The sequence below is a fragment of the Eretmochelys imbricata genome, chromosome 11, assembly GCF_965152235.1.
Source record: "Eretmochelys imbricata isolate rEreImb1 chromosome 11, rEreImb1.hap1, whole genome shotgun sequence".
Lineage (NCBI taxonomy): Eukaryota > Metazoa > Chordata > Testudines > Cheloniidae > Eretmochelys > Eretmochelys imbricata.
Window position 1 is genome coordinate 82,404,900 of NC_135582.1, and position 12,440 is coordinate 82,417,339.

The 12,440-nt window shown below is 40.8% G+C and overlaps 1 protein-coding gene across 3 annotated transcripts in view; it reads left to right on the top strand.

The window, feature by feature from the left end:
• Positions 1–12,440, top strand: part of ADARB1 (adenosine deaminase RNA specific B1) — a 259,164-nt gene that overhangs the window by 172,857 nt on the left and 73,867 nt on the right. For all 3 annotated transcript variants that reach the window (XM_077830584.1, XM_077830585.1, XM_077830586.1), the window contains 2 exons: positions 1,027–1,101; positions 11,487–12,418. In XM_077830584.1, coding sequence (XP_077686710.1) covers positions 1,074–1,101; positions 11,487–12,418 — 960 coding nt within the window. In that variant the 5' untranslated portion in view covers positions 1,027–1,073. The remainder of the gene's footprint in view (positions 1–1,026; positions 1,102–11,486; positions 12,419–12,440) is intronic.

Consider the following 12,440-nt stretch of genomic DNA (forward strand, 5'->3'; position numbering starts at 1 on the left):
TGAGGAAGGAGTCTTGTGCTGATTTTTTAGCATAATTAAATGTCTGGAAAGCATAGAGAAGATACCATGCGCTGTAAAGGTGCAAAGTAGTAAGATTATAATGGTCTTGTCTCTTGTTGTAATGTGATGTCTATAGACTTCCCTGATTTTCAAAGACACCGAGCATCCATTGCTCCCGTTAAAGTGAAAGGGTGCTCAGCACTTGTGAAAATCCAGACCATTATTCTTGTAACATAACCTCAGGTATTGCAAGTAACACCAAGATATTCAGGCAGTCCACATGTAGGGAAGAGACAGCACCATCTGTTTCTCTCTCCTGCGGATATGGACTTCACCATCGCTATTCAGCAGCACAGCTTCTAGAAGGATGTTGGAGCAAAGGCTGGCTTTATGTATACAAATGTCTAACCAAACCCAGTCTTTACCACAAACCCCCTCTTTCCAGGAACTGTCCTTTTAAGTAGTAGTACCTGCTCTACCCTGCATATGATTTGCCTGGATTTTCTTGATGTTACCTGCAACATCAAGTTGCCAGTATTTTGACTTTGTCCTTTTTCCTCTGGCTTGCTGGAGGGGAAGCATCTCTCCACTGAACCAGTTCCAGAGGTGCTGTCACATGTGACCTTTTAACTGGTCACATTCCTTAAAATAGTCTGTTGGTGCAATAGACAAGGAAATGACCACATTTTCCAGTGAGAGTGCATAGTTTATATCTTGTAAGTATATGAACCAGGGGAAGTACAACAGATTAAAAACAGTATGCCCTTCTAGACAGTCTGCCATCTGAAAATGTAAAAATGCTTGTAAACATTAACGGGTTCTTAGCATCTCCATATTTTTGAGCTCGAGAAATAACATTACCCTTCTGTGGGGGAAAGACACACAGAGTTGTTCCTGGTTGCACATGATTGTGGGAGAGCCGTGGAAACAACCCCGATCTCCTGACTCCTAGTCCCAGGCCTTCATCATGTGGGCTCTTTCATTTTACGTAATATAAGCTTAAAACACCCACTCTCTATTTTTCAGATAGAAGCCGTCTACGCCAGTCAAGAAACCAGCAAAAGTATTTCACTATGGATATAGATGATGAAGAAAATATGAGTAAGATATGTATATTTACATAATAAACAATATAGTCCTTTCTGCAAGAGCCATTTTCCTTGCAGCTGGGTGGGCATACAGAAACGATATGAATACAATGAGAGGAAATTTCTGTGTGTGTATAGTTCACTTTATACTTGTGTTCATTAAAAAAGAATTTCCATACTGGGAAAGCTTTCAAATACATTCTGATTAACACATAATCCAGTTACCCTTCACGTGATTGATATCTTCATACCATGATCACTAATCGTCAAAGATATTTGTATTTCAAAACAGCATGCTCCCTCTTAGCCTGTTTTCTCCTACTTTGAACCTGCAGTGAAGTAATGATGATTAATTAATACATCTATGGTTTGCACTGAAGAAATACGGAGTGATGTACTCTATTGGTACGACACGCACGCACGTACCCTGTGTAGCATACTGTCTCCTACAAAAAACTAGATGTCCCAACACCCCTAGCTCTATGTACTTTCTACCTAATATCCCCAAATGCCACCCTGCAGAAGAACTGGAAGTAGAGATTACAGGACTATCCTAAACTCATATGAGGTCTGGGTTAGTGTAAGAGAGGAGCTCCTGCCTCTTACAATCTTCCAGCTAGATTAGATCAGGCTGAACAGAGATCTTATCTGCCCTAAAGATCAGAGCCTTTGTGGCCAGCAGTGTGCCTGTAGCGGCCAGTCAATCAACAGGCAATAGATGGCACTAAACGGGGAGGAGAGGGAGATATGCTGGAGGGTAGGGATAGGATACAGAAGGACCTAGACAAATTAGAGGATTGGGCCAAAAGAAATCTGATGAGGTTCAACAAGAACAAGTGCAGAGTCCTGCACTTAGGACAGAAGAATCCCATGCACCGCTACAGACTAGGGACCGAATGGCTCGGCAGCAGTTCTGCAGAAAAGGACCGAGGGGTGACAGTGGATGAGAAGCTGGATAGGAGTCAAGTGTGCCCTTGTTGCCAAGAAGGCCAATGGCATTTTGGGCTGTATAAGGTGGGGCATTGCCAACAGATCGAGGGACGTGATCATTCCCCTCTATTCGACATTGGTGAGGCCTCATCTGGAGTACTGTGTCCAGTTTTGGGCCCCACACTACAAGAAGGGTGTGTAAAAATTGGAAAGAGTCCAGCGGAGGGCAACAAAAATGATTAGGGGACTGGAACACATGAGTTATGAGGAGAGGCTGAGGGAACTGGGATTGTTTAGTCTGCGGAAGAGAAGAACGAGGGGGGATTTGATAGCTGCTTTCAACTACCTGAAAGGGGGTTCCAAAGAAGATGGATCTAGACTGTTCTCAGTGGTAGCAGATGACAGAACAAGGAGTAATGGTCTCAAGTTGCAGTGGGGGTGGTCTAGGTTGGATATTAGGAAAAACTTTTTCACTAGGAGGGTGGTGAAACACTGGAATGCATTACCTAGGGAGGTGGTGGAATCTCCTTCCTTAGAAGTTTTTAAGGTCAGGCTTGACAAAGCCCTGGCTGGGATGATTTAGTTGGGGATTGGTCCTGCTTTGAGCAGCGGGTTGGACTAGATGACCACCTGAGGTCCCTTTCAACCCTGATATTCTATGATAGATGGAATGAGATTTGAAGGGAACAGAGATCATTATTACTTTTGGGGTGTACCTGGGGGAGGGGAAACTAGGTAAATTGGGCAAGAAAGAGAGTTTGGGAAACCTGGGAAAGGGATAGGAATTGTGAGGACATGGGGTACAGGAGAATGGAGGGAGGGAGGATAAAGTAGATCAAATATAAGGATTTGTGAAACAAGAAAGAGGGAATGTATAAGGAGAGAAATCAAGTAATGGAGGAAAGAAAAGGAAGAAAATTGTACAGTGCTCTGGTCCCCAGCTATTTAGAGTAACAGATTGTTCTCATTAACGGTTTAGTCTTGCTCTGGCTCAGATTTAGCAAAGCATTTAAGCAAATGTGTAGCTTTAGATATGAGTAGCCCCTTGGCTTCAATGGAACTCCGCAAGGGCTTAAAGTTAAGCACATTTCTAAATGCATTGTTGAATTGGTGTGAAAGTACTCAGCCTCATGCAGGGTTGAGCCCTAATTACCTACAGGAAGAAATACTGCCACCACATTATTATCCAGTTATCTCATTTTAAAGGTATTTGGTCTTTTAACCATCCTTATTTTTTGTAAATGATAATGAAGTAGTGTATATGTGTTGCTCTTAAAGTACTGTGCATGAAAATCTCCTATGCTTTACTGTAAATTGTTCGATGCTGTTTAAACATGAGCATTTGTTTATTCTGTCCCTGAATTGTAAAGCTAACATATATCATACCCTTTCTTTGATAAAGACATCCTGACATCCTAACAGTACAGCAAGGCCTTGTATGGGAAAGATACAATTTTACATGGGACGTTACAGTGAATTTTTATTGGGAAATCAAGAAGCTGGGCTGTTGTAAAATGACTTCATTTTATTAAAATTTATTCTTCTGGGCTGTGTTTCTTTAATTAAAATACTAGCTTGGGTTGGCCTGTGTTTGCTGCCAGTTAAATAAATTTTCTTGCATATTCAGAAGATTTTAATGTAGAGAAGACAACTGAATCAACTAGACATTTAAAAACAACAAAATGATCAATTAGCCAAAATTCATTCAAACACCACAAATAGGAAATGGCAGCAATGCCTTTGCCTTTCAACTGATGTAGGAACTACTAGAATCCCATAGTGCTGAATTGAAGTTTGTGAACTTTCCTGGAAAATAGTTTCAGTAAGTAGAGATAAATATTCCTGAACCCTTATCCCTTACTATTACCTTGCAACTAGGGAGGCCATGACACATTCATATTGGGTTTGTCTTTTTATTTATTTTTTTTAAGCCTAGCCTGTGCTCTGGAGGCTATGTTGAGAACAAGATCGACAATTTCCAAAAGACACTCCCATAATAAGGACTAAAAGAAGTCAGAGATGTAATTTTGATAATTCAAGTGAATTAAAGAAAATACTACATAATTAAATAGGCAAGTTCTAACTGAATATGCCTGAATACAAATAAAAATGGCCCTGTAGAGTTTGAGGAAAATGTTATTTTTTTATATTGATGTCCTGTAAATTTCCTTATTCAAAATATTTAATATGTCTACAACTTTTTTAATTAAAATGAGAAATCAGTTAAATGCAATAAGCTTTTCATCTTGTCATATAAAAATGTCACTGCACCAAGGACGATGCATGAAGCATATGGTATAATCAAGGGATGTCTAAGGGAAACTAAATAGAGCCAGTTACAGTTGGATGATGATGTCATGTATGATACAGAGGAGTCTTTGTGCATTTGTATGTCTCCTTAGTGTGTGCGTGCGTGGGGAAGGGATTTTATTAAGGGTAAAATTCTTCTAAATAAATTTGATAGTATAACCTTTTAAATTATGAAAAAATCAGCCCATCTATCGTTGAATTCTACAAATATTAATATTCACTATCTTTCTGCACTTTTAAATCACATGGAGCTGCAGCTTGTAGTATCAGAAGTTAGCTGTTAAAGCTTATATTTTTTGTGGAACTACTTTTTAGGGAAATCTTGACAGGAGAGGAAGGTGGACATATGCAATATCATAGCCTCCAACTATAATCTTTATTTTACCTGCAGAGACTAAAACTCACATAAAATTGGTTGTGCAAAATTTGAACGCAATGGTTATATTTTTTTCCTAAAATAGGGAAAAAATTGAAAAAACACTTGTTGGGATTTCAGGTGAAAGTGGGTATAATGCCTTTTTGTCTTTTATGCATTGAAGGTGTGGAGAAGGTGGTATAACAACACAGAATCATAGAATCATAGAATATCAGGGTTGGAAGGGACCTCAGGAGGTCATCTAGTCCAACCCCCTGCTCAAAGCAGGACCAATCCCCAATTAAATCATCCCAGCCAGGGCTTTGTCAAGCCTGACCTTAAAAACTTCTAAGGAAGGAGATTCTACCACCTCCCTAGGTAACGCATTCCAGTGTTTCACCACCCTCCTAGTGAAAAAGTTTTTCCTAATATCCAACCTAAACCTCCCCCACTGCAACTTGAGACCATTACTCCTTGTCCTGTCATCTTCCACCACTGAGAATAGTCTAGAACCATCCTCTCTGGAACCGCTTCTCAGGTAGTTGAAAGCAGCTATCAAATCCCCCATCATTCTTCTCTTCTGTAGACTAAACAATCCCAGTTCCCTCAGCCTCTCCTCATAACTCATGTGTTCCAGACCCCTAATCATTTTTGTTGCCCTTCGCTGGACTCTCTCCAATTTTTCCACATCCTTCTTGTAGTGTGGGGCCCAAAACTGGACACAGTACTCCAGATGAGGCCTCACCAATGTCGAATAGAGGGGAACGATCACGTCCCTCAATCTGTTGGCTATGCCCCTACTTATACATCCCAAAATGCCATTGGCCTTCTTGGCAACAAGGGCACACTGTTGACTCATATCCAGCTTCTCGTCCACTGTCACCCCTAGGTCCTTTTCTGCAGAACTGCTGCCGAGCCATTCGGTCCCTAGTCTGTAGTGGTGCATTGGATTCTTCCGTCCTAAGTGCAGGACCCTGCACTTATCCTTGTTGAACCTCATCAGATTTCTTTTGGCCCAATCCTCTAATTTGTCTAGGTCCCTCTGTATCCTGTCCCTACCTGCCACCGTATCTACCACTCCTCCTAGTTTAGTATCATCCACAAATTTGCTGAGAGTGCAATCCACATCATCCTCCAGATCATTTATGAAGATATTGAACAAAACTGGCCCCAGGACCGACCCTTGGGGCACTCCACTTGATACCGGCTTGCCATCTAGACTTGGAGCCATTGATCACTACCCACTGAGCCCGACAATCTAGCCAACTTTCTACCCACCTTATAGTGCATTCATCCAGCCCATACTTCTTTAACTTGCTGACAAGAATAGTGTGGGAGACCGTGTCGAAAGCTTTGCTAAAGTCAAGAAACAATACATCCACTGCTTTCCCTTTATCCACAGAACCAGTAATCTCGTCATAGAAGGCGATTAGATTAGTCAGGCATGACCTTCCCTTGGTGAATCCATGCTGACTGTTCCTGATCACTTTCCTCTCCTCTAAGTGCTTCAGGATTGATTCCTTGAGGACCTGCTCCATGATTTTTCCGGGGACTGAGGTGAGGCTGACTGACCTGTAGTTCCCAGGATCCTCCTTCTTCCCTTTTTTAAAGATGGGCACTACATTAGCCTTTTTCCAGTCGTCCGGGACTTCCCCCGATCGCCACGAGTTTTCAAAGATAATGGCCAATGGCTCTGCAATCACAGTCGCCAACTCCTTTAGCACTCTCGGATGCATCGCATCCGGCCCCATGGACTTGTGCACGTCCAGCTTTTCTAAATAGTCCCTAACCACTTCTTTCTCCACTGAGGGCCGGCCACCTACTCCCCATGCTGTGTTGCCCAGTGCAGCGCAACAGAAGCAGTGGAAAGAGTTATAATTTATTTATTGAGTTGAATTTTTTACTGCTCCACATTAAGTCCATCCAGTGCTCTGAGTGTCCTTGGCAATCTTTTAAAAATGTTCATAATAATAAAAAGACCCATCGGTTACCTCAGTATAAAACCAGATAACCCTGCAACAGTATCAAAATATAAAAAATTATTTGACCTCCCCTCAAAATCCCTTCTCCCCACAAAATCCATCCCATTGCCCAGACCTACCCATCAGATTGTGTCCGAGAGAGAAGAGACGGGTCTTGCAGCACACCCTGAATGTGAACCATTCAGGTTGATGAATCCCTTTGCGGCTGTACTGATCTCTTTCTGTTTTTTCAAGTTTCTTCCCACAAAACTCATCCAGAGAGTGCTCACCCATGTGTAATTGGTCTCAACATGCCTGTTGCAAGGGAAGTTGCCCTTGCTAAGAGTTCCGCAAGAAAGTTAATGAGAACAGCAATAAAGAGGATGCCAACATTTTTGCAGCTGTGCCTTAACCAAGTGGGTGAAATTTAGGCACGAGAGGGATAGCTCAGTGGTTTGAGCTTTGAACTGCTAAACCCAGGATTGTGAGTTCAATCCTTGAGGGGGCCATTTAGGGATCTGGGGCAAAAATTGGGGATTGGTCCTGCTTTGAGCAGGGAGTTGGACTAGATGATCTCCCGAGGTCCCTTCCAACCCTGAGATTCTGTGAACAGAGATCATTCTTTCTCATCAGATGAGGGGACTGCCCCGATGGCCCACCTTACCTGCATGTATTTGTTAACCATGTCTTTGACCAGGAAACTCTCAAAAATAAACAAGCACACTTATAACAGATGTCTCCTCTCTTCAAAGAGGTAACTGTTTTCTTTGTAGCACGCCTTCCTTCTTTATTCTGGTGCCTTATACGTAGTAAAGCTCCAGGGAAAGAACATTTCAGTGGCAAAACTTGTTTCTTCTTCTGCTGACAACGTCAATGGCTGATCCTATCAGACTTGATTTTTGCCAACGCAGATACTGCAAAAATGGCTGAAATCTCCTGTTCACCCTGGAATATTTTTTAGTGTACATAAAACAAATTAGCTTGTCTGAGAAACGACTCACTCTCAAGTTATCTGGGGCCAAGATTTCCAAAAGTTGGATCCTGCAGTCAGACATCTAAATCCATACTTTGACTAGTTTGCAAAAGTGCTGCGCACAGAACAGCTCTCATTGACCATAATGGGAGCTGTGAGGTGTGCAGCACTTTTGAAAATCAGATAGATGCTTAAATACATGTTTAGAGTCTAACTTTTTGAAAATCTTGACCCTAGTGGTTAAGTGACCACTGGAAGAGTGTGTATCTTCACTAAGGAGAGGTTCAAGTAGACATCTATTCACCTGTTCAACACAAAAGCTGATTTGAAGAAGTTGTATCCATTTTGCTCAGTGCAGTGTTTTAACAGTTCAGATAGTGAACCCTTTCTTGCAGTCTATCAGCTAAGAATTTTACTGACCAATAAAGTTGCTGATATTGATATTTCTGAGCATGCTGCTGGTTCTAATGGATATTTTGTTGAAAACTGTGACAGCAGCAGCACAAGATCTAATGTCAGGTTATAAACCAATTTCTTTTCATCGTGTTTTAGTACTAGTTTCACATTCAAATGAGTTAATTTATAGCTAGATTTTCAGAGGATCTCAGCTGCCATTTGGGCACCTTTATGAAGTGACCAACTTTTCAAAAGCTCCTATTTAGGACATCAGGAGCAGCTGTGGGCTGAGCGCTTTTGAAATGCTTACCACTTCATATAGTGGTCTAAATGGCAGTTGAGCTCTTTTCAAAATCTGATCCATAATCTTTAAATAAATATTAATACTTAAATATAAAAGGTTTTGTTTCCAGATTCAATTACAGTAGAATCTCAAAGATTCAAACGCCAGAGTTACGGACTTACAGGTCAGCCAGACACCCTGTGGAACCGGAAGTAATAAACCAGGCAGCGGGGAGACAAATTAAAACCAGCAACTACTGTACGGCTTTGGGGCTTTAGCCCTGGGACTCAGGGCTTCTGCCATGGGGGTGGGGGTGGGGGGTTAGGTCTGCAGCCGCAGGATGGAGGTGTGGGTCAGGGCTCCAGGTGGGGGTGGGGAGGCTCAGGGTTTCTTAGCCTCGGGAGCACCAGGGCTCAGGGCTTCTGACCTGTGGAGTGAACAGGGGCTCAGGGCTTCATCCCCACGGGGGGCACCGAGGCTCGGGGTTTCAGCCCCGCGGCTCTGTTCCCAGCTTCAGCCCCCGGGAGGCGCCAGGGCTTTAGCTAGAGGGGAGTGTCAGTTTCAGCCCCAGCGATTCCCCCATAGCTAAAGCCCCAAGCCCTGGCACACACACACCCCAGCTGAAACCAGGAGCAGAGCCTTGGGGAGCCCAAGCCCCAGCGCCCCCCGCAGGTCAAAAGCCAGGAGCAGAGCCACAGGGTTGAAGCCCCAGCACTCCCCCCAGGTTTAAGGCCCTGAGCTCTGGTGCTTCCTCGGGGTAGAAGCCTGGATCCCCCTCCCTGGAGCCTGAGGTGTCTGTAACTCTGAGGTTCTACTATAATATTAAAGACAGTTAGATCCGCATTCTCCTTCACAACTTCCTTGAGGAGTTGGTCTTATTGTTACTGGTTTAGAACCCTTAATGAAAAGAAATTTATAGATGGAGGCCATGATTGGTATTTTATATCTAATAATTTCCCTTTAGTTTACAAATTATACCATTTCATAGTGAACTTCTGATGCCACATTCGCTGTTCGTTAAGTAGTTTTATTAAATTATGTTACTTAAATTCCCTCAACGCAGTACTACAGTATTATAAAAGAAACAAAACTTCATGAATTAACATGTTGTGTTGACTATTATAATCCACTAGTATATATACTGTGTACAATACCATTTGAGGTTCAACTTCAGAAATCCTTTTCTGATAAAATGAATTGCCAGAGCATGTTTCTAATGATCAAACTATTAGTAATTTGGGAATATGAGTGTTCCCCAAGAAGATTTATTTTACTTCTATTTGCCAATATTGTACCAATTTTTATTGTCCAATACCTGTTCGTTAACAACGTGTATGTTTCTACTTTGGCTCTTTCTTTTGATCTTTTATTCTTTTCGAGCACCGAAAGGAGTAACCTATCGAGCTTTTGCTGGAGGATGTTATAAATGAAAATTTAGTAACCATTCCATCAGCTTTGTAAACTGGGTGAAGTGGTGTGTGTGCACCAGTATTTGGGAAAATTAAGCAAAAGTTTGAAATCCATCAAAGTGCAAGAAAATTTCCACTTTGTTTTGTTTAAATTCTGGATTAATTTGTATAATCTGTTATCATTGTGGGTGTATTATATTGCTAGATATTTGAAATCTTTAAAACTGAAAGGCTGGAAACTCTTAAACTACTAAAATTGCATTTTAATTTACATAGACTAGTATAAATTCAAACTCTTTATTTGCAGCAGTTTCTTCACCTAACAAAAATTAGGATTTAAAAGCTGCAGCAGGAACAATTCTTAGAACTAACTCATAGTATGATATCAGCACCCAAGTTCGTAATTTCAAAAATATTATGTTAACGTAATTTAATAATTTAATTTGTTTTTATATAAACAAATCAGTTCCATGAATAATTATCAGTGTACAACATGATTAATTTGTCAGGTTTAACCTGAACATGTATTACAAATCTTCTTGCTTTCTAATACTATCTTAATAAAGGATTGCTGTGTTTTAAGGGGGATGTTTGGAATAGGAACTCTGTCTAAAATAAAAGCAATTGCTTTTCCTTTGCAAAGAATTATAAAGTTGTGTGTAAAGGACTATTAGAAATATAAAATTTCTTGCTAGATGATAGTACAAAAACCATATATATTATTCTTCTGGAACAACATAATTTAAGCATGATTTTTTTAACAGAATTCTGAGGAGAGATGAAGTATGTCTATTACAGACTTTACTTCCAAGTTTTGAGGATTGATATCAGAAGAATAAATATGGGCACTGAGTTTGGCTCATTCCACTCTGCAGTGCATGTTTACAGTCTAATCTAACTACCTTTGAAGTCAAAAGAAAGAAAGAGTCTGACTGGCTTCAGTGGGAGTTGGTTCAGGCTGTTAACAAGTCAGCGTGGTTGGGTGAAAAGCTCTAGTTTCTTGTTGGAGTCTTCTCGGATGAACATTTAAATGATTCTAGATAAGTGCCCAGTTACCAGAAGTTAGTCATTTAAAGTTAGTCATATTGTTAAAATGGACACAGTTAAATATCTATATAGGTGATATATAAGTAGGGTTGTTTCAAGCAAATGAAAAGAAAAAGGTATATACAATATTTATGCACTCTTAAATCAGTGAACCTACAAAAGGAGCTTGTTATTTTTATTAAATTAATTAAATTACTCAGATTTTATATAACTTCTCTTTTTAAAATAAATAAAAATCATGTAAGATGCCATACTTGAGCCACAACATGAGCTTAAAGTGAAGTGGTTTGAATTAATATGAAAACTTATATCTCACTAGTACTCATCTTAAATGTTCCGTTTATTAGTTATTAATGGAACTTTTTGAAATATAAGTATCAAAAATGTTGATTAAAATTATAAATAATCTTTCTGGGTTTAGAACATTTTTCAGAACAAAAGTAATTTAAAAATAGACCTTTTGTCTCAAAAGTAATCTGAGTGCAAAATAAAAATGGTGCAAATTTTTAATCCCAGTATTAATAAAAATGTCAAATGCATAATTTGTAACTCAGACCTGCACCTGATACTTCTTGGGTTATTAAAATTATGGTTTTTTGTTTGTCCTGCAAAGACATAAACCTATAAGCACACATCACTTCCAGTTACAAAGATAGATAAAGGAATCTATAAATTTTGCATTTACAAGATCCTGCAACGAAGGCATTGTAAGTTACTCTTTCTGGGCACCACAGGTTCAAGCAGCACTGATGTTAAAGAAAACCGCAACATGGACAACGTTCCACCTAAGGATGGCAGTGTGCAAAATACCAGGGAGGGGTCTCAACTCTCCAATGGTGGTGGTAGCAGCAGCAGAAAACGCCCATTGGAGGAGGGCAGCAATGGACACTCCAAGTTCCGCCCTAAGAAGAGGAAGAAAACACCAGGGCCTGTTTTGCCAAAGAATGCTCTGATGCAACTGAATGAAATTAAACCTGGTTTACAGTACAAGCTTCTATCCCAAACAGGACCAGTTCATGCCCCTATTTTTGTGATGGCAGTTGAAGTTAATGGACAGGTGTTTGAGGGATCTGGCCCTACAAAAAAGAAGGCAAAACTTCATGCTGCTGAAAAGGCTTTGAGATCTTTTGTTCAGTTTCCAAATGCATCTGAAGCACACCTAGCGATGGGGAGAACACTCTCTGTAAACACAGATTTTACATCTGACCAAGCAGACTTCCCAGACACACTTTTCAATGGATTTGAAACACCAGTTCAGACTGACAATTCCTTTTATTTGGGGTCCAATGGAGATGGATCTTATAGCTCCAGTATAGACTACAGTCTGTCCTCATCCACTGTGGCCGGTACTCTTATCCAGTCTCCTCTTCCCACACCATCACCATATCCATCCACCAGTGGAAAGAACCCTGTGATGATTCTGAATGAGCTGCGGCCAGGGTTGAAGTATGAGTTTCTCTCAGAAAGTGGAGAAAGCCATGCTAAGAACTTTGTGATGGCAGTGGCAGTGGATGGTCAAACTTTTGAAGGATCAGGAAGGAACAAAAAGCTTGCAAAGGCTCGGGCTGCTCAGTCAGCTCTTGCATCCTTATTTAACATGCAGCTGGACCAGACACCATCTCGCCAGCCCATTCCCAGCGAGGGTCTCCAATTACATTTACCACAGGTGAGAAATCTATACATTTTTC